Source organism: Ornithodoros turicata, chromosome 3 (genome assembly GCF_037126465.1).
Source record: "Ornithodoros turicata isolate Travis chromosome 3, ASM3712646v1, whole genome shotgun sequence".
NCBI classification, from domain to species: Eukaryota; Metazoa; Arthropoda; class Arachnida; order Ixodida; family Argasidae; genus Ornithodoros; species Ornithodoros turicata.
The window spans coordinates 28,950,952-28,973,672 of record NC_088203.1 but is presented as its reverse complement, the minus strand read 5'-3'; the positions used below and the strand labels follow the sequence as shown (position 1 = coordinate 28,973,672).

Here is a 22,721-nt window from a genome sequence, read left to right as displayed (position 1 = left end):
GAATTTAAAGTACGCCGCAAAAACCGTGTTCAACCGTTCGACCAACTGTTCGACCGTGTTCAACGGTGGTGAACAGCAGAACCAGCCTGTGATCTGCCTGGAACCTCGCGCTGACGCTATAAGGAGAACGCTCGCTGATTGGTCTAGAGCAATGTTGTCTGCTACTCCTCTGTCGTCTGCTACTCGGCTGTTCGGAATTTTGAAATAGCCTTTCTCCTCGCTCGGTAATGATTCGGCCGCTCATTATATCCCCAATTCTCCGGGAGAACTGGCAAAACGGGCATGTATTTGTCCTTTTTATGTGTTCCAGCCTCAGAACATCAGTTCTCTCATGTTCAACAGTTGCCGCTTGCGTCGATCCCGTCGTATGATTGTGTGTATGAGTGAGAAAAATGTAAGAGTGAAAGGGGGATGAGTGAGAGAGTGGTTGGTTTGTGACTTCAGATGACACACCCTTGGAAGTCGCTGGTGAAGTTTGTTAGCTTAGCTCAATTGGTAGAGCCCTGGACCGGCAATCCAGAAGATGTGGGTTCGAGTCCTACAGCTGGCTAACCTTTTCAGTGACTTCCATCTTTCATGGCAAAACTGGTTTACGGCGGCAAAGTGACAAGGCGCTGACCCACAATGATCGGCGAACCAGAACGAGATCTCCTTATATCATCGGAGACGTGTCATCATACCTTCTCCTCCTCGTAGTACCCGGAGTTGCGAGCTAAGGGTGAAGGGGCGGACCCATGTTTACGTGAGCTTTTCTTTCTTTTTTTTTCTGGGAAACAAATTGCACACATCAAAACCTTTAGCGCCATCCGGTAAAATGACACACAAACTTTCATCAGACGTCTTAATCTAAAAAAATTTTGGACGGCCCTCTGTACTCCTTTAAGTGTTGAGAGGCCAGCCAGTATTGTACAACCATCTGTTAATTGTACACGCTCAGATACCATTTCACAGGTGTGCTCATTGTATTTCTTCTCTATTTCTGCGTTAGAAAAAAATAAAGGACTCGGTACGTCAGATCTGACACTTGGCGGTGATTGTTCAACACGAGCTGTCATTAATCCTTGATTCCATCATGCCTCCAGGAACTCTGCTATCACCATCATAAATATGCATGTTCCCTCACATGGCCAGCATGCAGCATAAGCGTGTGCCACTACTTTCTGCCTAGATCACATTCATCGTTGCCTTCAGGTGATAGGCATTTAAAGCATAATTTAATGCACATAGCGCATATATGCATTCAACGATTTTTCCACAGTTTTTCTGCAATTACAATATTATAGAGATATCCGCGCATCCCAACCTCAAACTTTTCCATATGCTTACTGTCGGTGGATTGATCAGTTTTCCCCGTGGTCAATTAAGTGGCGCAACGGCCATCATAAGCGACCACTAACCGAGTAATCAAAAAGTAGCTACCAGGTGCTAAAGAGATCAAACGAATTGCATAATGTTTCTTTTTCTTTGCTTGCGCCATGCGAACACACTAGGAAGAGGACGACACGAGGACCACACTGTCCTCGTCCTAGTCTGTTCGCCGCAAGCAAAGGATTATGTACCCAACATTCTCATTTATTAATTGAAGACATGATGTTTGCTCATGGTCTCTCCGCAGGGCCAACGACTCCAGGAAGAATAGACAGCCTTCTGAATGAGTGCTGTTGGCCTTCTGCTCCAAAGCTTAGGTCTCTCACAGGAATTCGGAGTTACTGTTGTTGCCTACACCCTGCTTCCATTTTTTCACTCATCGGACGGCTTCTCTTACAAAGCATTTGATTGTACGAAAAACTTCGTTTAATACGCTTTTTCCGGTGGGATGAGTTCCGCAGGAAGAGTCTACCCGTGTGAAATTACCCACGTAATGAAGTATATTTGCAGAAAAAAAAAATCCTGTGTGACTTTTCCCTAAACATGTCAAACGCGGTAAACAATCATTAACTTTATTGTTAATCGCTTGCTTACTGCCACCACGCAACAACAACAATAGATATATTCTGATGATGAAGTGCAAATGGGCAAAGAGCACTAATAAACCGTGTTGGCATACACCAACTCCCGAATATTGTTATTATGTGTTTGAGGAAAATTTAATATAACGTGGCAATGCATACAAGTGTGAATAGGACAATTAGTACAGTTCAGGGTATCTAACTCATCATCATCATCATCAACTCTGTGCCGCGAAGAACTACAGCGAAACACTCAGATAAATACATACATTATTTCTTCATTTGTTTGGCTCACATACCTACAGTGTAACATAGTTAATGTGAGCAAAAAATTAGATGGCGTTCGGCAACCTGTGCAAGTTAAGAAAATTCTATCTTGCTCGCTATGCTTCACCTGTGGTACGTTTGGGGTGCAATAACTATGGCGGTATCTCGCAGCGTCTCCGATATATTTTCGTATACCTGTTCCAAAAGACACGACGATTTGTTTATCTGCTCGGAGCAATGAAGTTGCAAAACAGAGTTTGACATGTGCTACAGGTTTACTTTATTTTACTAATTTATTAACTAACTAACTAACTACACTATAGAGCTCTGCAACTGATTGTGCGACGGAAGCTATGCAGGGTGTTTTTATTTTTTATTTTTTTAGCTTTACAGAATTTTTATGAAAAAGCTATTAGAGCAGCATAGATTTTGTTTTTGCAGTTGGGTTATACGGCCAGGAGACATCCTCTCGAGAAAGTATGCAACTAGAAGATGACTAATTACCTAAAATTCATTAATTAACATTCTAATTAGGGGATTTCGTGCAATAGAGACATAGCAGATTGAGAGACTATTCCAGATGCAAGCCACTTCACGTTTAAAAAATCCTGAACCACAACACGTGCCTTCAAATATCCAGCCCCGGATTTTGATATGCAAATGAGCCGAAAGCGAGACCGCGGCGACCGGGAAGCGTATTTCCAAACCCGCTCCTGTACAACAGATTGCCGCCGCCTCCAGTTAGCGTGCCGGCGGCAGTATACTGCGTATTCCGGCGGCGGCAGAAAACCCTGAAATGTCATGGCGGCCGCTAAATTTGTGTTCGGAGGTTCGGAGCGTATTACTGGACGGCTAATGAGTGAGAAGTAAATGATAGATGTGTTTGTGTCTTTGGATTAGGTTAATCAATGTACAAGTCCTTCGAACATTTATGTGCCTTGCTTTTGAGAACGTGGGACCACGGATAGTCAACGTTTTCAGTGAAAGTGACGACGTGCTGCTGCTTCGTGTCTCCGGTTTGCGATGGCACGAACGCCCATTGTCGTTCAAATTATTTTGAGAAACATAACGCGATCAGTGAAAAAACGAATTTAGGTACCTTCGATGGACTGTGTAGCAGTAAGAGAAATAACCCTTGTCAATCGCGTCGTAACGTTCTTTACTGCAGTTATTCATAGTGACCAGTCTCTGTGGAGCTGTTGATGAGGAACGTTAAAATTCAATTATTAAGGAAATAAACCGTCGTTCAATTATGACGTGGTCATGGCGTAGCTGCAAAAACAGCAAGACGTAGTGCATGTACTGAAGTGTGTACGTGGAGACGTAAACACAACAGTTAAGTGTGTACGGATACGTTTCGAACAGCCTGCATGTTACCTATAGTGCCCTGATACACAAAACACAATAATTTCGTGACATGACAGTGGCTGACGTTAGAAAATCCACTTGTTCAGGGGTTCCAGGAAGCGGGGCAAATGGTCACAATTGCTGAAGTTCATATAAATCAGAAGCAAATATTAAACAACAAGATGAGCATGTGCACCACACTTTTGTAATGCAGCGTGCAACTTTTTTGTTTGCACATTGACATTACGCGTTGGCAGCACAAAATGTAAAATACTCAGTTATACAGAAGTGAAGCATATACTAGTCAAGTTAGAAGTTAGTGTTGATAATCAAAGACCTGTACTTCTAATTGATTATCTCAACTTGGTAAATGCCTAATATTAGCATCGGACACTGGACAACCTTTTATATTCAGGCGTGCTCGTGCAACAATGGCCTACTCTCATTAGATGTCCTGAAGCTCCCTGGCAGGACAATTTGCTGAAAGCCATAATGCTCATCACGGTCCATTTGTGGCCCTTTTCAACAAGCCAATACATGACTTTTGGCATGACAAGTTTGGCCTTGTGGATCACAATAGTCTCAATATTTTGTACAAAATTTCATTTTAAAAATTACTGGTGGGTGTTTGCAGAGCTTATCGGACAAAACCAAAGCCGTATCCCTAGTCATACGATACTACCATCATTAATGTGCCGTGTTCTGCCCATCAGACTCAGATAATAAAAAGCTACTGCAGTGGCAAGATAGGGTGAAGGCTGTTCAAGCGTTGGAGGGTGTGTGCAATAAATGAAAAGGTTTCAGTACCAAAACAAATGTTCAGTTACTATGATATGCATGTAGACCAAGCACGTAATTCACTCTGCAACATATAGTGATTTTATGGAAAGGACACAGCTGTGCTGCATTACGATATCAGTCTGTCAGCACTTTAGATTGTGGAAGGTGGGATACGTTAGGAAACATGGTGAAGACAGGGAACATACGAAATGAACAAAGATGACACATTACTCATCTGACATGAATAAGTTATGCATTTTTTTCATAGCACGGTAGCGCATGCTGTTATTACAGGGCTGCAGTGCTCTTGGAATTGCAAACACAGCATCCTGCACACACACCATAAAGGACCTGCCCTGCTTGTGCCCACAGGAAATAATCACCTTTGACCAAGGAATTCTGTGCATACGCGACTCCACCGCGCGTTTTCCGTATATACGAGGGGTGTTCAAGTCAAAGCGGGGCTTTTCTTTTTTCACAAAAGTAAAATGAACTTACAGACGAGAAATTTGTTTTATTTTTCAACGGAATCTCCAACTGCAGTAATGCACTTGTCCCAGCGTTTCACGAGGGCTTGGATGCAAGCAGCGTAGAAATCCTTACCGGCGCATAGCAGCCATGATCGGACCGCATTATTGACCTCGTCGGTGCAGCTGAAGTGGAGGCCTCCAAGGAACGCCTTCAGTGGCCCGAAGATATGGAAATCGCAGGGGGCGACGTCTGGACTATAAGGGGGATGTGGCAGCAACTCCTAGACAAGTTCCTGTAAGGTGCGTGTCGTGAGATGCGCGGTATGCGGGCGTGCATTGTCCTGTAGGAGGAGTACACCTTTGGTGATGAGGCCCGGCCGCTTTTGCTTCAGCGCCTTATGCACATCCCTGAGAACCTGGCAGTAACATGCACTATTGATCGCACTCTAGACACTATTGATATCGAGACATGTTATCCGCCGGTCCTTGAGGATCAGGCGCTCCACAAGCTGGATGTTCTCAGGAACTCTGACACTTGGCTCTGAGCCTCCCGGCCGGGATCATCCTGCACTGATGTACGGCCGTCTTGGAACCGTTTCCACCACTCAAACGCTTTGCTGCGGCTAAGTGTATCGTGGCCATACTGAGCCTGAAGTCTTCTGCGAATTTCAGATGGCTTTACGTATTCATTCGCGGGAAACTTCATGACAATTCGCTGTTTGACGTGCGCGCTAACCTCGTTGTCGGCCATCTTGTCTAGTACGTGTCTTCTGTTTTGCACAAACTTTGGACCACCACGTGGTGAACGCGGAGGCATGTCGCGTGTAGAAAACGACGAAAAAAGAAGTAGCGTGAGTCACTTGTACACTCAGGAGACACAAAGTCCCGGTTTGACTTGAACCCCCCTCGTACCTGCTGCGCGAGTCACCCAGCTTGTGTGGCGCCCCTGGCGGCGCCTCCCCGCATCGTCTCGCGACGGCTCCTCCTCGTTGTGCGCGGCGCGAGCTGACGGACATAGTTAGTCTATAAGAGGCTATGGTATAGCGCATAAATGTACACAGATTCGATTCGACAGATCGATTTCTCATAAATCCACATTGCTCAGGGCAAATTTTTCTACAAAAGTAGTTATAGAAACGTTCACAGAGAATAATCTCGAAAACTTTCGAGAACTCACAAAGTAAAGAAACTGGACGGAAAGAAAAAAAAAAAAAAACAGGTGCGGGAGAAGCCTTCAAAGGAAGGAAGTCATTACACTGTATAACTGAGGGCTACACACATACAGTTGAAGAAGAAAAACAAGAGCTGAAATGGGCAGCAAATAAATTGCTCACCCTGCGGGCATCAGATACTAGACCACCCTGTTCTCTCAGTGTAATGTTATCCTGATGATTGTGCTTCTTGTGAGGACTTCGTCTAAGGCGTTCGCGGCGCTAACACGGCATTTTAAAAAGTTCCTATTTCTGGAAACGTTACCTTATTTCTGGAAATATTGAACATACGTAGAAGATTAACATCACCTTTCTCTCGAGAGTACTTTTTTCCTCTATCGACCAAAATTGTAGCGGAACCTCTGCTGTCGCAAGTTTTAGCGAATACCGCGGCGGAAATAGGCCTGGGGGGGGGGGGGGGGGGTAATGGCAGGATCGGCTCGCCGTTGTTGGCCACACAGAAGTGGGCGTCGTCACGACAGTGGCAAAAAAAAAGAGAGAAAAACAAAAGACGGATGGAGGATGAAGAGTGGAGATGTGTAGACGCAGGGGTGCCGAAGTGGTGTCCAGCGGGCCGCATGCGGACCGCGTGGCCGCTCAGCAAAAAATTAAAAAAACATATTCGGCCCAAGCTGCATGGGCGGTCGTGGCGTTATCATTGGGCTCTGTACTCGTGTAGTTTATCTTACGTTAATGACAGAAAACTGTTGCCATGTTTATATATTTATTTATTACTCCACACTACACCCCCATTTATAGGTCATGCAGGAGGGTCATAATAGAGTCACTAAATAAGCATAGCTTATTTAGTGACTCTAGGTCAAAACAAGAACACAAAAACAAGCAACGTTCACAACAGGGTGCACGTGTAAAGCGACTAGATACCTTTTGAGAAATGAATGAAGAAATCACGCAGGAGATCGCTCGTGCTATTTTGTTTCTTCGGTACTGTAAAAAACTCTTCATTTTCGCAGCCCCAATTTTGTTCGGCGAAACGGGGACGCATGACACACATTCGCGGCCACTACATTTCACGAACTCTGGGATGCGACAATCTGTGACTTAGCGATAAAACCTCGAATGTCTTTTTTCCTCTCTGTCATCCTCCTCTCGCCTCTCTTTTTGTTTTATTTTGACACTTATTTTGTTTATCGCTTATTTGTGGAATAGCAAGCCGACACTCCGTTTGGTCATCACATTTCCTACTTTCTCTTTTTTTTCTCTTCTTCTTTTTGTAATAAATATATTTCCCTCCCCAAGAATGCCCGTACGGCATTCGGTGACAGCGGCACTGTGCCGGAACGTAGTTCAAATTCTTACTTCTACCATGACACCTAGCTAGAGAAAGTGGAAACGAAAACAAGATTGTGCTCCGCAGCACTGAAGCGTCAATTTCTGATTGAAATTTTGCGAACTCTTTCAATCGCGAAAATCACGAAAATGGGAGATCGCAAACTTTAATTGTTTTACAGCATTTTCTACTCGATTTAATTTAAGCAATTGCCTTTCATTATTCCGCCTTCTGAGAAATCCGCTCGCTTCGCTTTCTGTTGTACGCTTCCCTATAAAAGTTGACGAGGTTTCCGAGAAAGAAGATTCCCTGAGGAATCGCTAAATACACGTGCATCTTCGGATAACCACAGTCTTTAAAGAGCGGGACAATACCGTGCGGGCAAAGGATCAAGAACTGCACTATCTGAAGTTGAGTCAGGTACCTCTTCCACCAGAGGTACTTTTTCACCGAGGGTCCCAGAAGCGACAACAGATAGTAAGAGTACATGAAGACGTGAACGAAACTGTTCAAGCAAATCACCAGCATGACCTGTCCGTCCGGGCCGTACCCAGCACCGTACCACCCGTTGAAAACGACCAAGCAATGATGGACGACGTGAAAGAACGAGACGTGCGCATCTTTCTTGCGAAGAACAAAGAACACCGTGTCCAAGAAGTCTGCAACGCGAACCCACAGGTACCACCAACACAGTTCCAACAACTCCATCGTCGTCTCGTCGCGAGCTTCGAAATCGATGCCCTGACACAGGAAACTGTATCCACCACCGAAGTAAGACCGTCGGAAGAAGTGGTAGCAGAAGTATATGTTGGTCACCGTCATGGCCCCATTGTAGAACACAATGAGCGGTTTGAGGTGATCCATGGGCTTCCTGTCTCGCATAAATCGCGGCCCAACGACTTTCACGAAGTACACGTACGTCGAAAGAATTGCGACCAACAATGGCACGTTGCCTCCGACGAACCACCAGTCACGGGTCCGTGGGTCGCGAGCGACCAGCGGTATCAGCGATGCAGCCATGAGGAAAATGAATGCGCCGGCTCTGAGTATGGCGGGCGTCTTTATATAAGGTAATGCGGGAAGGAAGTCGTCCCACTGGTTATTCTAAGCGAGACATACGGGAAGGAATTGATAATTCCACGATTCACATCGCGCAGACAATCGTGGTCATGGGAGAGGCCATGGCCCACAAGAGAGTACTTTTAACGTGCGCTGAAATCTCCCGGCACGTGCCCCTCTCGACGTATTTGGTGACGTCTCCAATAGAAGGAAGGAAGTGCGCTGATGAATGAAGGGCAGAGAGTGTTCCAACTTTATGACAGCGCTCGCGAACAATTAGGGGAAGCTTGTCTTTCCTTCGATCACACAAGGCCATGCATCACAGAATATTTCATAGACCTTGAAGAGGTTCTCATGCACGCGTTAATAGACTGGAAATCACATGTCGTACCACCCTGCGCCGACAATACCGTCTCTCTCCCCCCCCCCCTTAACACTACACTGTTAAAACACAACCTCACCACATAGCATGCTTTTATAGACAACCACCATCCCGACACATCGTTCTGCCCCCTGATCGTTCACAAACGAGTGGCGTACGCCTTCTTCTGACACTTACGTTTTCATGTTAGTTATCACAAAAAGGCGTACGTGCTTTCCACACATCAGGAGTGGTAACGGTATCATTCTGTGTAATGTGCATGTTTGGTGCTCCTGAGGAGGCATCCAAGCGCGGTTTCAAGCCCCTGCCCTAGCTGTTATCAACCGAAGCAGCAGCCTTTGCTATATTACCGCTCTGCGGTACATCTCTTCTTCCACATCAAGAGCGTGGACTATTCAGTCAGCCTTGGAGACGCAAGAGAGACAAAGCGGAGTAGATGGTACAAGTTCATATCGGCTTACTGCAGCAATAGACGCGGACAAGGAGTTCAGAAATGGAAAGTTTGAAATGGGCCACAAATGGGTTTGTCCCATTTATGTTCTAAGTATAAGTTGAAATATATTTATTAATGCCAATTGTAATGCCAATCAAGTTGCAATATATTTATTAAAGCCAATAGTGCTGGGAATTGTACCAATTGTGATGCCAATCAGGTGAAAGAGAAAAACCCAGCTGAAAAACCTTCACCTCCTGTAACAGAAGAAATAAAAACACAATACAGTACATGTAAAGAATATACATAATTTATTAACTATATCCAGTCCTTAGATTCTGAAAGGAAACATAAAATCAACATTCATCACATTGCTTACCAATTGTTCACTTATGGAGCCCCGCACCAATGACCTGAAAGATGACTTATTATTATATGAAACTACATTCGCATTCAATAATACATGCAATACTGCGGCCACACTGGATAATCTGAAAAAGACACATTTTAATATCCACAATCATACTTCCATTATAGCAACAATAATCTGAAAGAGAATCTCATTTAATATTCTACTTTGAATAATACATACAATGCGGCAGCGGCAGCGGCGATGGACCCCAATAACAAAGAAAATCTTCTTTATTATCAAATTCTACTTTCAATAATACATACAATACTGAGGTCACATTGGATAATCTGAAAAAGGTACATTTTAATATCAACAACCATACATGAATCCATGGAAGACCATGGACATGAACGACAAGAACGACACGAACACAAGAGGAAATAACATCTATAACACTACATTTAATCAAAGGAGATATTCTTAACCAATATAATTACAATCAAAATTACAAGTTGTATTATAGAAAGTCTGAGACGTGACTACAATCATTGCAATAGCGGGATTTTAATTACAAGTGCCGATAGATGTATGTAATTAATCGTGAACAGCAGAGACCCTGGAAGACTATGGGACACGAACGACAAGAACGACACGAACACAAGAAGAAATAAAATCTATAACACCACATTTAATCAGAGAAAATATTTTTAATCAAAACAACAGAGGAGGAGGATAATCTATCATTTTAACTATCATAAAATCATCGTCGTGACTTAATCTAATCGAACACCATACAATTTTCATTCTAAGAGACACTACAAACCTTACTTTGTTTTATGAACCCAACACAGAAAATAGATATGTTAAAAAATCAACTTCACCGCATAGCACGCTCCTAGCCAACAACAAGCAGCTCTAATAATATCTGCCCTTATTTGTTGAAGACGGGAGGTGTACGGCTGTTTTGTGACAGTTATGAACATTTCTTGCGCAATAGGGAAGATAAGTTGATTATTCCAACATTACACAAGTTTTAGTTAATCAATTTCTTATTAAGTGAATGGCATAGACATAAAGAAATAATGAGAAACAACACAATCAGCAGCTAGCATTAATAGAGAGCCAAACCTGCAGCTCCTAGCCAACACGTAAACGACAGATACATGCAGAAATATAATAGCGAAACAATCTATCAAAACAAGAAAAACAACACAAACAAACGACATGATGAGCAAGAAAAACCGTGTGCCTTCAGTGATTCTGTATTCACGCTGCTTGCTTAGAAATGATATGTCTGAATTAATTATTGTTTTGACTTTGTTACAGTATTCACTCGACTGATATCCTATGAGTTGTGAAGTTACTACCTGAAATAATTATTGTCTTGTATTTGTTTCAATTGTTCACTCGATTGACATAAGTAAAAATAATCTCTAAGATGGGAATGCCTCATAGCTCTGAGTTGCATTTCACATTTGATATTTCTGTGTGGTTCATCTATATAGAACTTTCTGTTGCAAGATATTACAAAAATTGATGTAATTAAATTGGTTTCTCGTTTTTGATTGAGTATTGTTGCTATCATTTAATAATTTGGACTTTCTCTACATGTTCAATAAAAATATCGCATCTGTACAAACTTAGCCGACTTGTCATCCACTATGACGAAAGACTTCCGTTTCAAGGAACGGATACGAGAAGATAGTGATCCCCGCGAATAATATCGTCATCTATCTGCGCTGCACAATGAAATATATCGCCTTTGAACTATCTTATCTGACCTCGAAAGCGCTCTGTTTGCTGGATGAAGGAATATAGCCCCCAACCCTTTGAGTGATAGAGCATGGGAGTTGCTTCGTTTTGGTCAAATAAATAGAGACATAAAGTCCCCCCGGCTTTGAGCGAAAAGAGTGAAAACCGAGATGAAAAGAGTGCATATTTTCTATGTCTTGGATACCTCCATCAAGGTTTGTAGCGTTCGTTAGAATGAAAATTGTATTGTGTTCGATTAGATTGTCACGAATATGATTTTATGATGGCTCAATGATAGATTATTTTCCTCTGTTGTTGTTTGCATGGCTCCGCTTAGAGTGTTCCTCTGTTCTTCAGCGTTAGGTCTGTGCTATTCACAGTATTAGGTGGTAGTGTTTCTTGTTTTGATAGATTGTTTCGCTATTATATTCCTGCATGTATCTGTTGTTTACGTGCAGGTTCGGCTCTCTATTAATGCTAGCTGTTGATTGTGTTGTTTCTCATTATTTCCTTATGTCTATGCTATTCACTGAATAAGAAATTGATTAACTAAAAGTTGTGTAATGTTGGAATAATCAACTTATCTTCCCTATTGCGCTCGAAATGTTCATAACTGTCACAAAACAGGCGTACGCCTCCCGTCTTCGACAAACCAGGGCAGATATTATTAGAGCTGGTTGTTGGCTAGGAGCGTGTTATGCGGTGGAGTTCATTTTTTAACATATCTATTTTCTGTGTTGGGTTCACAAATCAAAGTAAGGTTTGTAGTGTCTCTTAGAATGAAAATTGTATGGTGTTCGATTAGATTAAGTCACGACGATGATTTTATGATAGTTAAAATGATAGATTATTCTCCTCCTGTGTTGTTTTGATTAAGAATATCTTCTTTGATTAAATGTGGTGTTATAGATTCTATTTCCTCTGGTCGTTCGTGTCGCATGGTCTTCCAGGGTCTCTGCTGTTCACACTTAATTACATACATCTATCGGCACTTGTAATTAAAATCCCGCAATTGCAATGATGGTGGTCACGTCTCAGACTTTCTATAATACAACTTGTAATTTTGATTGTTATTATATTGGTTAAGAATATCTCCTTTGATTAAGTGTAGTGTTATAGATTTTATTTCCTCTTGTGCTCGTGTCGTCCTTGTCGTTCATGTCCATGGTCTTCCATGGGTTCATGTATGGTTGTTGATATTGAAATGTACCTTTTTCAGATTATCCAATGTGGCCTCAGTATTGTATGTATTATTGAAAGTAGAATATTAAATGAGATTCTCTTTCAGATTATTGTTGCTATAATGGAAGTATGATTGTGGATATTAAAATGTCTTTTTCAGATTATCCAGTGTGGCCGCAGTGTCGTATGTATTATTGAATGCGAATGTAGTTTCATATAATAATAAGTCATATTTCAGGTCATTGGTGCGGGGCTCCGTAAGTGAACAAATTAATGTGATGAATGTTTATTTTATGTTTTCTTTCAGAATCTAAGGACTGGATATAGTTAATAAATTATATATATTCTTTACATGTACTGTCTTGCGTTTTTATTTCTTCTGTTACAGGTGGTGAAGGTTTTTCGGCTGGGTTTTGCTCCTTCACCTGATTGGCATCACAACTGGCACAATTCCCAGCACTATTGGCTTTAATAAATATATTCCCAGTCAACACAACATTGCAAATTCAACGCTGAAAACACGTTCAAAATCAACCATGTGAATGCAGGGTCGACGTTAACAATTAACGTTGATTCAACCTGGCTTATGTCACAGCCAGAAACGGGTTAAATTAACAGCGACCAGAACGCATATTCCACGTAACTGAAACGTAGTTTACGCGTGAATTCAACGTATACCAATGTTGAAAAAGTAGAATAATCAACAGCAAACTGACAACATATAATTAACATGCGATGAAAATGCAATTTACACGTAACTACATTTTTAATTATTATTGAATACATGTTATTTCTCGATGCTTTTATTTCACAAATAGGCGTAACGTCCTGATAATAGTCGTAAATAATGACACAAGAATATGCTTGCCGTAAGGTTTTATTCTCCTTACATTTGATTAGCACAGCTACACATTTCCATACTCTCTCTTGTGAACAATAAAGGCAGTTAACTGACCGTTCTAATTGTTGAAATGCACTAGAACCTCGCGGGAAGCCACGTCGTTTCGGTATCCAGGCTGTCTTCTTTCTTTGCGACTACGCCTGCGTAAAAGTGGACACAAACAGAGCAAAAGATCAATTCGAACACCTAAGAGAAAACTTACGTTACATCTGTGTACAGGCTCGCCCTTTGCTCAACATCTGCCTTTCTTTCACGCATCGCTCTCTGTGCTGAAATATAAGTCACGATAATTATCACACGAATTTGAAACGGCCAACAACGCTGAAAAACAATTCGGGAGCCCACCATGTAATAGTGACCCTATTTGCACACTCTACAAATGTAAACACAATAATGATCTCAAATCCGTGCACATACCTGCGCTTTCTACGAATCACTCATAAACCGCACACACTGTACTTGCTAGCAGCGGCGATAATCTCTGAGCCAGCTTCCTGATAGTAGAGAGCCCGTTGTAACCGTCATAACCGATTCGTATATCCCAGCAGTGAAACCTGTGCTTACCGATATCACAGTCACCAGCACAACCCGGTTCGAAACCAAAACAAGTCACGAAACAAAGAAGAAGAAGCCGCAAAAGCGAAATAAACTTGAAACGCCAGCATCAGTTAATGGCGATTACGATCTGAGGAGAATGGCGTCTGGTGCGGCTTCCCCGATTCCGCTTTGAAAGGAACTGACTTTAATTGGATCCTGGATGGGATTGGAGTGGATAATGCAGTTGCTTTACGTATGATAAACCAACGTGATTTCTACGTGTGCACTTTGCATGTGAAATCCTCAAGTTAAACTTGTGCAGAAACAACATTGTTCGTTCTACGTTTTCGGTTACGTTAAATTCCAGCGTAAGTATCAACGCCGTCATATCGTGCTCCATTCAACTGCTGGTATATGAGTGTTGAATCAACGTTGAATTCCTGCATTACAATTCGCACGTTGAAATTTTACGTAAAATCTGCGTGAAATTCATGTTTTCAATTCACGTTTCACATTGTTCAACGATATTCAACATGGATTTTACATTCTGGCAACCATGTGTGTTGACTTGGTTTCAAGTTGTACTTTTTGTGTTTGACCCTTCTTTGCATGTCTATGCAAGTTATAAGCGCGCGGATAACCCTCCGCACACGCGCCGCGCGGGAAAAAATACGCGAAGGACTCAGGGCAGGGCCCAGGGGTCCAGGTTGCTAACTCTCACCCCCGCTTACGCCCACCCATCTGTTACTACTCGGCTAGCCATTCGTCGATGTTGCACGAATAGCTCTCGGGCCTTTTTCCAAGGCGCCGTCAGGACGAAACTATTTTCTTCGCTCGATTGACCCGACGATGGCCCACACTCTGGTAGTCCGCTGCCCCTGGGAGGGAGTCCTTGCTCGAAAGGCTTCGACTGAACGTCTGAACTGGACTCCACCACTGCTCTTTAAGGTGGGCCACCTTCCTTCACCTATCTGCCTCACCTGTCATGTTAAGGGAGACATTCCACAACTGCTGCTCCACTGCACTCGTTACCGCCAACACCGTCTTCTCCTGCGGTCGCGCACCGCTCGCCTCGGGATCTCAGACTTTTCCCTAGCAACCCTGCTAGGCCCCACAGATTCCCCCTTTTTCTTTTTCCTTCCTTTTCTTTTTGATTCCCCTTTTTGTTTTTTCTTTCTCCTTCCTTTTCTTTTTCGTTTTCCCCTTCCCCCTTTTTCCTTTTTTTTTCGGAATAGCAAGCCAGCTCTTTGCCTGGCTAGCCTTTCCTTTCTTTTTTTCTTAATAAACATATCCCCACACGCACACACACACACACACCGTAGTGAGGTGATCAAGGCTCTTCGGTTTCTGCGGGTCTGTGGTCTTCTGATTGACCTGTAGCCAACTGGTTTTCTTCACTACAAATAGCAAGCCGCCGTAGCGTACACACAAAGAACAGATAGTGGTGGTGGCGGTGATAGGGCTCACCGTTGTCGGCCTCACAGAGGTGGGCAACGCCACGACTAACCTCCTGGGGGAATGTGCGTCCTGGGCCGACTTCTAAGGGAACTGTGCCGACATATATGTCTGGAAGCCTCTGAGGAACTCTGAAAACAGATGGTGGTGGTGGCGGTGAAAGGGCTCGCCACAGAACTTTACCACATTGCACGCCCTTTGCCAATCAGCATCCCGAATGACATCATTCTGCCCCTTGATTGGTTAAAATGGGAGGCGTGCGCCTTTTTGGAACACTTATGCAGTTCTATAAACGGTGTACGCCCCGCGTTTTTCACAAATCGGTGATAAAGGTGAGAAGTGATAAAGGTACCATTCCGTGCAGTGGTTGGCCTTCACCGTTTTATGTGGCGAAGTTCTGTTCTGTTTTAACAACGGCAAGCTACCTCACCCCCCCCCCCCTCTGTTCTGTTTGCCTTGCTCAACGACCCATCTAATACTTTGCTCTCCTCGACGAACTCGTGACCCTCACCGCATCCCCATCCTTCATCCTCCTCTATCCTCCATCCGTCCGTCCTTTCTTTGTGTTTGTGTTTTCTTTCTTTTTCTTTTTTTTTCTTCTTTTTGCTATAGTCGTGACGACGCCCGCTTCTGTGTGACCAACAACGGCGAGCCTATCCTGCCATTACTCCCCCCCCCTCCTCTGTTTTTAGAGTGCAGGCCTAATGTATCCCTCTTTTTTCTATTCTTTTTCAGAATGAACATATAACGCTCCCCCCCCCCCTGTTCATAGGTTGGTCTTCACCGTGCTATGTGGTGAAGTTCCGTTTTCAAACGCACGCACACGCACGCACACACACACACGTAAAGATACGATGATGAGGTGGGGCTGATGCCGGCCTGCAGGCTAGCGCTGCCCCAGTGCCACTTGTACGTAATGAGAGATGATGATGGAGGGTGATTTCACGCCGGATCAGGCAGGGTGGTCCGGTCGATCTCTCCAATTTTTTTTCTTTCAAACATATATTAAAGCCTTGTCCCTAGAAGGCATATTGGCGCTGAAAGTAGTTGAAAATAATTGGTGGTTATTTTTTTATGAATTATCATTCAGATGTGGGCATTTCGGCCATTGCGCTTCCTACGCAGTTTGATGCCACATATCATCATTACTATTCTTTCCTGTGACACTTATGCTGTTCATAATTGTCACAAAAAAGGCGTACACCTCCGGTTTTTAACAAATCAGCGCAGATAACGATATCATCTGAGATTATGGTTGGCTAGGAGCGTGCTATGCGGTGAAGTTCAGTTTTAAGTGTGTATGTGGCGAAACTTTTAACAATGTAAGACCTCCCACATACCAGCGGAATTTCATGCACACACCTACTACTGCAGAAATGTGTTTCCAAAGGGGCAATAAAATGCAAACATGACTTATTCTCAAATGAAAGTCCGTGTTTCAGTAACTGTAATGCAAGGAAAATTAGTTCACACAGCGCTACTGTTCAGAATCAAAACGCAATGAAAACATAGCGGTCTTTGGTGGCAACGAATGGCATTCTCAGGAAGCAAAGATTGGTGGCGTCTAATCAGATAGCAGGGGAAGCGCGGAAATGCTTGTAGAGGAGATGGTGTTCCCCTACATGAGTCCTGACCGGCGATGATGGAATGTCCCAGCGGGCAGATGAACGTGGCCTCAAGCTAGGACGGTGCCGGTAGAACTGGCTGGCAGGCGCAGTGGCGTCGTTGCCATCGTCGTCCACGGGCCGCCACATCACTCCCCCCCCCCTCAGACGCGGAGCGGTGCATGCGGTTGAGGTTCGCGTCGATACCATGAAGAGGAGAATGATGACAGCTCGTAGATGGTAGACGACTGGGCACACGGCTTGTGCTTGTGGCTGTTGATGCAGCAGCAGCGGGATGGCGGGAACAAGAGCGCCGCTATCCGGGCGGGTTCCAGTGATGGGATGTGAATGCCGATTGGTTGAGTGGTTGGGTGCTTGAGTGGTTGCTGATTGTGTTGAGTGTCTGCTGAGTGCGTTGAGCCCTTGTTGAGTGCGCTGAGTGCTTGCTGAGTGATTGCTGCCGAGCGTTGATTGTTGCTGAGTGAGTGAGTTGCTGAGTGCTGATTGTTGCTAGGTGAGTGCGTTGCTGAGTGGGCGACAGTACCGCGACCGGTACGACAGCGTGAATGCCGGTTACCGCCAGAGAAGTGCCGGGGAGGACCATCGTGAAGCAGGTGGAGGCCGGAAACTCAGCTTACTGTGATCTTCCTGCGGGTCCCCGGTGGAACATGGTCCCGATGCGCCTTGCCTGCTAGAGGGTGGTTCGCTGCTGGTTTGCCGAAAAATTTAGGATGTTGCATGGCCGAATTACGCCGAACATGGTGTTCGTTGTTCGGGTCACCAAATGTAGAGGAGGTGGTGTTCCCCTACATGAGTCCTGACCGGCGATGATGGAATGTCCCAGCGGGCAGGTGGACGTGGCCTCAAGCTAGGACGGTGCCGGTAGAACTGGCTGGCAGGCGCAGCGGCGCGCTCCAGCAGAGGCACGTCGTTGCCATCGTCGTCCACGGGCCGCCACATGCTTATTGTGTGCGTGTTGATTTGGAACGGGTCCTGTCACAGAGTTGTGTACATGCGCGGCATGATGCGCATTGCTGCATTTTTCAGTACCGATCTACTGAATTGTAGCCCACAACAGTAACCACAAATGTTCACAAAACAACAATTATCTTCACGTCCTTCGGATAGCGACATCGGTGCGCTTCGTAAATCCCATTATGTTTTCCGCCGGAACTGGTCCGTGCCGTGGCACACGCGTGCACGCGGAGCATGGACAAAAAGCGCCAGATGTATACCCGACGCACGAGCTGAAGCAACACCACCCACATACAGAAAGCCTGCTCACTCGTCGACGTGACGTAACAACTAAGAGTCAGCCAATTAGGATCGTGTTTTCAACGGCTGTATAGCCAATCACGAACGTGCTTTCAGCGCTCGTAACCATGAAGACCGGCCACCGTCAGCTTCATGGACAGCAACTGTCGTCTTCGAGTAGTAAACGTCCCCCGTACTAAATGGGAAAACAAAATAAAGCGCAACATGGTCCCATACTTTTCTAAGACTGCTTTTCTGGAAAGCGTGTCGCACTTTTAGTCTACAGGTTCAAATTTGCTAAATCAGCTGCAATCATATGCGAGTTTCGTAGAGTAGCGAATCGCAGTAACAGACGAATACTGACTTTATATCTCGACGTAGCGAACAAAGGAGAAGAGGCAATAAGCAGGCTTTCTGTATCTATAGGTGACGTTGGCTGAAGCGACGTTTACTGTGCACTCTTAAAAATGAACTTCACCACCATAGCACGTTCCCAATCAACCACCATCTCGAATTACATCGTTATCTGCACTGGTTTGTTGTAAAAGGGAGGCGTACGCCTTTTTGTGACAATTATGAACAGCATAAGTGTCACAAAAAAGGCGTGCACCTCCTGTTTTCAACAAATCAGGGGGCTTAATCGCTTCATCGTCGTTACGGTCGTTACAAGCTAACGAGTGGTGGGAAATTCAAAAAGGTGGGCACGTGACACATTGCGCGTGACGTGTACCACGGCCTTCACGGATCGCGCGAAGAGCCGTGCACGTGTTTTATCACGTGCCCACCTTTTTAAATTTCCCGCCACTCGTTAGCTTGTAACGACCGTAACGACGATGAAGCGATTAAGCCCCCAGGGCAGATAACGATATCATTCGGGATGATGGCTGGCTTGGAGCGTCCCATGTGGTGAAACTCATTTTTAAGAGTGTGTATAGTGCCGAAGCAAGAAAGAATCCGGTATAATTCTGACTGTAGCTTTGTAACGGAATGGAAGTATTGAATAACGACGACAAGTGCGAAATTAACACAGCGGGTAACGTAATCTAAAGACAACTTGGGGTGGCATTTTAGTGCCCCTTTAAGCTTGATATTGCACTTGTTGATGCTGCCTACCGTCTGGGAGTTGACAATAGCTGCGAAAAAAAAAAGCTTTTCTCCACCCTCTGAAAAGTTCTCGAACTTCCTTGCGAACTTTTTTTAAATCCTGAGGGACATAAAGGATAACAATCGTCCTAGGGTACAGGGTGGGTGCTCTAAAAGGCCAGTCACATTTTCGTGCATGACGTGATATTTGACTGACCGAGACCTCGTTGACTGCCTCACAACGAAGAATTTATGCAAGAGAAACCTAGGAAAAAATTGTGGTTACCAAGTGCAGTTGCCCTGTCTACTTCTACACTGCCCTTGTCTTCTTGCTGCTATTCGTCATCATGAACCTACACCAACTAACCCGGATTGTTCCTATTGTGGTTACCAAGCACTGTGGAACAAAATAAATAGATCCCGCAAACTTTCGTCTCAATTCATCGGTATAGCGTATAGGAAATGCACGAAGGCGAAAGTTTGTGCGGTCGTACTTATATTTTTACGCAGTGCATGGCAACCACGATTTTTTTTTTTTTTTACGTTTCTCCTGCACAAATTATTTACTGTGTGGTAGCGGAAGCCTTTCTCTCAAGTAGATATAGCGTCACGCGAAATGTGACTGACATTTTATAGCACCCACCCTGTACTTATTCGTTGCGAGACCCTGCCCAGATCACACGCGCACTCAAAACGCGCTGGCTGTAACGAAATCAACGGGACTCGAAGAAAGTTCGGTATAAACGGAAGTGAGACGAAAAACGAGGTAGTTGGTAACTGGTACACATGATCATGATATAATCTGCGCAACTTAACAGTGGGACAGAAAGAGGCAGTGCATGGACTATACGCTGAATTTCCAACTGGTGTTCATTAGTACGAACAATTCTTTATATAACTTCTCCCCAAGCTGATCAAGGAAACTTCTTATCAGATCTGTAGCGTATCTATCTTTCCCACTGCGTTTGCGTTTATGTTTACCAGTCTCATATTGTGTTTCCTCGAACTCAAGGAAACCGTGCGTCTTTCATATCATCCGTATCAGCGTTTTTTTCTGGCCTAGCCATCCACTGAAAAGTGAGCGTATTTGTGCGTGTGATTATGCGCGCTTTTATCGCTATAAATCAACAGGTAGGCCTTCCGCAGTCGCTAAAGACTGGTTTGCTACGAGCTTACCAGTTTTGTTCCGGTGCATTGCCCGCTTTTCCCTTTGTTTTTGCGCGGATGTTTATATACCTTATTTATTTGTAACGTACACACTTAGAAATAATGGTGGCGGTGGTGGTGATGGTGAGAGGGCTTCGACATGATAACCCTATCATTTGTGGATATATACTCTTATTTATTTATTTATTTTATTTATTAGTTTCACGTGCCCGCCAACAGCGTGAGCCTACATAGAGGTGCACGGAAAGAAGATTAACTTACAAAACGATAAAAAAGTTACAAAGAGGATAAAAATAAAGTAAAATTAGCAAAAATGTCCACACTAGTGTTCTCAATGTCATTAAAGCAACACTGCATGCGCGCCAAAGGAGAAGACGGGTGACAAAAACGTGGATAAAAAGTACGATGAACTCTACAATGTCTAGATGGCGCATGAAAATCGACACTGGCTAACAATAAAGGAGCATCTATTTTACCATGCACGACATTGAACAAGAAAGTCATATCCCGAATATAACGACGTTGCTTCAGTGATGTCATCTTAAGCTTCGCAAGGAGGTGATTGTATTCATAAAACCATTTTCTTTGTGAATACCTATCGTAAATAATTCGCACAAACTTCTTTTGCACATTTTCGATGCGATCTGAGAGTGTGTTAGAGAGACAGTTCCAAACGACGGATGCGAACTCCAACTTGCTTCGTACTAGACAATAGAACAAGCAGACAACAGTATGAAAGTCTCTAAAATTCTTGGATATGCGACAAATGAAGCCCATCATTCTCATTGCGGAGCAATACAGGAATGACACATGGTTGTTGAAATTCAGTGCCGAATCGAAAATGACCCCAAGGTCACGAATGGTTTCCACTCTCTCTATTTGGACGCCTTTAATGTCATAATCAAACAGTAATGTCGATTTTTTCCTTGTATAAGATACAACTTTGGTTTTTTTCACATTTAGAGACATGCCGTTTAAGTAACTCCAGTCGCTGATTGCATTTATGTCTTCCTGAATGGACAGGTGATCGCCGTAGCAAGATATGGAACGAAAAATGTTAACGTCATCAGCAAACATTAACAACTGGCAATGTTTCACGACACCGGCAAGATCATTTACAAAGACCAAAAATAAGAGAGGACCTAGGTTACTTCCTTGCGGTACTCCAGATACAGTCTCGAACGGAACGGAAAAAGTTCCGGCAACTCGTACCACGTTCCTCCTTCCGAACAAGTAATTTTTCAACCATTGACAATATCTATTACACAATCCAAACTGACAAACCTTTGAAACTTTTGTGACTCATCTAATCAGTCAACAATACAACCTTTGAAAGTAAAAGCTTATGGTTAACTCAATCGAACGCTTTCTTGAAATCAAAATATACCGTGTCAACTTGATAACGATTACAAAGAAGTGGAGATGTGTAATTCAAGAAAGAGCATAAGTTAGTTTCGACAGATCTGCTTTTCATGAAGCCACACTGCTCAGGACAGATTCGTGTACAAAAATGCGTGTATAATCTATCGTGAACTATGATCTCAAAAACTTTTGAAAAGGCACACAGCAATGAAACTGGTCTATAGTTATTCACCACTTAAAAATGAACTTCACCGCATAGCACGCTCCTAGCCAACCATCATCTCGAATGATATCGTTATCTGCCCTGACTTGTTTTGTGAAAATTATGAATAGCATAAGTGTCACAGAACAGGGCGTACGCCTACCGTTTTCAACAAATAAAGGCAGATTACGATATCATTCGAGATGATGGTTGGCTAGGAGCGTGTTATGCGGTGAAGTTCATTTTTAAGAGTATATATCCACGAATGATAGGGTTGTCATATCGAAGAGAGAGGGAGGCATACACCTTTTGTGTGAATTATCATATGTCGAAATTGAAACAAAAAGGTGTGAAAAAGTGATAACCGTATCATTCGTGACAATGATTGGCGCCCAGCGTGCTATGCAGTGAAAATCTGTTTTTAGAGTGTGCGACCCACCGTAACCGCACAGCCGTGCCCATCATTCTCTCCAACGAAGATAGGCTCTCCCACTTGTCTACGTTAGTGTAACCCTTGGCCCGCCAGCAGTGGTGCCATGACATCACTCAATAGCCACTCCCCAATTAACCCGTGAACCCGTCATTATCATTCAACATGCCAGGTGGCTTCCCTCGCATTTTTACATCGCTTCTGCGTCGTTTACGACTCACACTGTTAAAACAGAACTTCACCACGTAACA

At 43.9% G+C, this 22,721-nt stretch overlaps 2 protein-coding genes across 2 annotated transcripts in view; both read right to left on the bottom strand.

Moving 5' to 3' along the window:
- LOC135390142 (ADP-ribosylation factor-like protein 13B) overlaps positions 1 to 22,721 on the bottom strand; it is a 288,978-nt gene that overhangs the window by 244,940 nt on the left and 21,317 nt on the right. The gene's annotated exons all lie outside the window — the stretch shown is intronic.
- LOC135387650 (very long chain fatty acid elongase AAEL008004-like) lies at positions 6,723 to 8,335 on the bottom strand. The gene has a single exon (XM_064616758.1). The coding sequence runs from the start codon at positions 8,333 to 8,335 to the stop codon at positions 7,535 to 7,537; it is 801 nt and encodes a 266-aa protein (XP_064472828.1). The 3' UTR covers positions 6,723 to 7,534.